The following is a 3,067-nucleotide window of genomic DNA, read 5'->3' on the forward strand; positions in this document are numbered from 1 at the left end:
TAACGTAGCGTGGGCGCCGTCCGACATGCTGCGCCGCAGGGAAGGCGACCATTACAGGGGATAGTTATAAAAGTGCTGAGTCCAGGCGGGAGCACAACAATGGGAGCTCTATAGGCGGCACAATACGGAGCGCGCGGTATGTTCTCACACTAACAATGTATAGAGTTCGGACCAAGACACCTCGTCGTGTAGGCGTCGCCTTAAACTGAGCGCGTGCGACCAGCTCAGCGCGACCGGCCAAAAATAAGGAAGAGAACAGCAGGTGGCGCTGTACAGATCCAGTGTATTGCAGAACTCATTACCTGTGGTTATAAAAGACATGATGGCGGAGGAGACCACTGACAACCAGATGATAGGACCGACAACTCTGATGGACAGAAGTAGTCATTTATTCCATAAAAAGGGAAAAAACACAACAAATGCCGCGTATAGTGCGGAAAGAAGCGTCACATTGTCACATCTCTACAGAAATAGGAAAAGCTGATTAATAATTATATGTTCCCCAAATGTGTCCCAGAAACATAAAGAAGCCCCTACAGCGACATCAGTGGAGGACGGGGAAGGGTTAATGATGCCCCCATGAGGAACGGGCACTCGGCGGTGTATCTCCGCTCCAGGATCCACACCTGTTACCTGCAGATCCTGACACGGATTTCCCCAGATCTCCCCCTCTGCATTGTAAAGGGAGAAATCCACACGGACAATCCACCGGCCGCAAATCTCCGGATCCGCTCCGCAGGTCACTCCTGACGCAGGAAACTTCCGCTCCGTGTAGATGAGATACTGAGAATCCCATCTGCTGAGGCGGTATTATTTCACTCTGGAAAACCAGCAGGTAATACGCACCGTCCACTTGTACCCGAAGGCCATCTGCGCACGTTGCGGAATACGCTCAGTCTTTCCACGCGAATTCCCATGTGGAAAAACCGTAACTAATTACAGCACCAGCAAAGTGTATGAGATTACCCCGATCACGTACACTTCGCCGATTATTTCCATGCGGATTCCCAGATCTGCGGCCTGTCAGTTATGTTTGTGGTTTTATCTGCGGATTTCACCCTTTTCAGTGGAAAACCGCATCTTATCCCCCATACAGCGCTATATAGTGACTTATAGGCGGAGATTATAACGGGACGTGGACGCATTGGCCTCAGCTTATTATTCTAACAGAGGCTCCAGGCCACAAACAGAAGACAACATGTAGGGGTTGAGAGAAGGAGGCGGTGAAGGTGTGTAAGTGTCTGATGGGGTCACACAGCCGATAGAAGGACAGACGCCCGGCCTCATAGTCTAAGAAGACCCCAAGTCTACGACATGTTGTATCTACACTGAGGGGGGATGCGACTGAGCGGTGATACACTCCACATCCTGCACCAGACATACCCAGACACCAAGATTTATCATTAAGTCCAATACCAGACTCATCTCCTTTCCTTTTTATACTGGGATAGGACATTCCGATGTTACATTCTCCTTTCTGGTTCCACTCTACCTCCCAGTAATGTCTTCCTGAGGAGAGGCCACATCTGCTTAACACCTGGGGATAATACAGGAACCTTCCCGGTGATTCTGGTCTGTTCTGTTCTTCTTCTGTTCTTGTTGCTGTTTTCAGATCTTCTGATATCTTCACACGTCTATGAGCAGTGTCCTCATCCAGCAATATGTCTGGAACATGGAGCCCGAGCTCTGATGTGACATTGGTGACAATATCCCTCATAGATCGGTGTAAGGTCAGTGAGATCAGAACCTCATCCAGACCATCCTCAGACCTGCCCTCTCCACCATCTCCCCCTGTATCCTCATCATCTACATGACCACATACTGTAATGTCACTTTCTTGTAGGAGTCTTATTGGGTCGGTGACATGACACATCTCCTCCACGTGACGCATCTTCCTGGACAGCTCGTCCTCCTCTATTTCCAGCTTCTTCATCAGATCAGATATCTGGGACACAATCTTCTCCTCCTGCCTGGAGATCTCGCTCAGCGCTTTATTTTCTGCCACTTCTAGTTGTTTCTTAATGTCCATAAATAACTTCCTGACGTTCTTCCTCTTATCAGAGGCCTTCTTCTGGATATTCCTCTGACGATCCTGCAGATTCTGAAGTTTCGTCTGAATTTCTGCTTTCTGTGGGTTTAGTTCCTCCAGATATTTCCTCAGCTTCTCTTTCTCCTTCTCAGAGGCCACGTCCAGTAGCTCCACGTCATGTCCCTTGTGGTCTCCGGCCACCCAGCAGGACACACAGATACAGGCAGCGTCCATCAGACAATAGTATTTCAGCACCTCCTTGTGTGTGGAGCATTTTCTTTTCTTCGGGGTTGCAGTGGGTTCAACCAAAGTATGTTCTGGTAACTTACTGTGTCTACTCAAGTGTTCTCCACAGAACGAGGCCTCACACTGCAGACATGTCCTCACAGCCGGCACAGGAGACTTAGTACAGTAAGTACAGAAGATCCCGGTCTCCTCCATATCAGGCCGAGCAGATAAGAAACGCTCCACTATGTTCCCCAGCTTCCTGTTCTTCTCCAGGGCCGGACGCCCCGGATATTCTGCTCTGCAGTCAGGACAGGAATACACTCCAGCTGCCTCCTGCGCATCCAGCGCACTCACAATACACGAGCGGCAGAAGTTGTGTCCACATCTCAGGTATACGGGGTCTGTATACAGGCTCAGGCAGATGGAGCAGTCCAGCTCGTCCCTCAGATCAGCAGACGCCATTGTGGTACGGAGGAGCAGGAACCGAAAGTGGAAAAGTCTCTTCCCCTAAGAGGGCGGAGAGCTCCTGTAGAAGAATTAACCCCTGCAGCTCAGAGATTACATTCCATTGAGAAACAAGCAGAAAACCCACTAAACGTCAGTACAAAAAAAAAAAGAAGAGTCCATCAGAAATGTTGGGGAGAGTAAAGGAAACTTCACCTCTGTCTCTTCCGGTCGGGACAATGAGACATGTGGAGTATTACAGGTGACCCTTGTAGGAGGTTGATGATGGGCTCCATCCTGAGGAGCAGCGAGGGCAATCTTCTCAGGAATGAAGCTGAATGGATTATTTTTCCTCCCATCATCATT

At 49.5% G+C, this 3,067-nt stretch overlaps 1 protein-coding gene across 1 annotated transcript; it reads right to left on the reverse strand.

The window, feature by feature from the left end:
- Positions 1–391: 391 nt before the first annotated feature.
- Positions 392–2,805, reverse strand: LOC121007897 (E3 ubiquitin/ISG15 ligase TRIM25-like). The gene has a single exon (XM_040440170.1). The coding sequence runs from the start codon at positions 2,717–2,719 to the stop codon at positions 1,151–1,153; it is 1,569 nt and encodes a 522-aa protein (XP_040296104.1). The 5' UTR covers positions 2,720–2,805; the 3' UTR covers positions 392–1,150.
- Positions 2,806–3,067: the final 262 nt, after the last annotated feature.

This window comes from Bufo bufo, chromosome 7, assembly GCF_905171765.1.
Source record: "Bufo bufo chromosome 7, aBufBuf1.1, whole genome shotgun sequence".
Taxonomy (NCBI): Eukaryota; Metazoa; Chordata; class Amphibia; order Anura; family Bufonidae; genus Bufo; species Bufo bufo.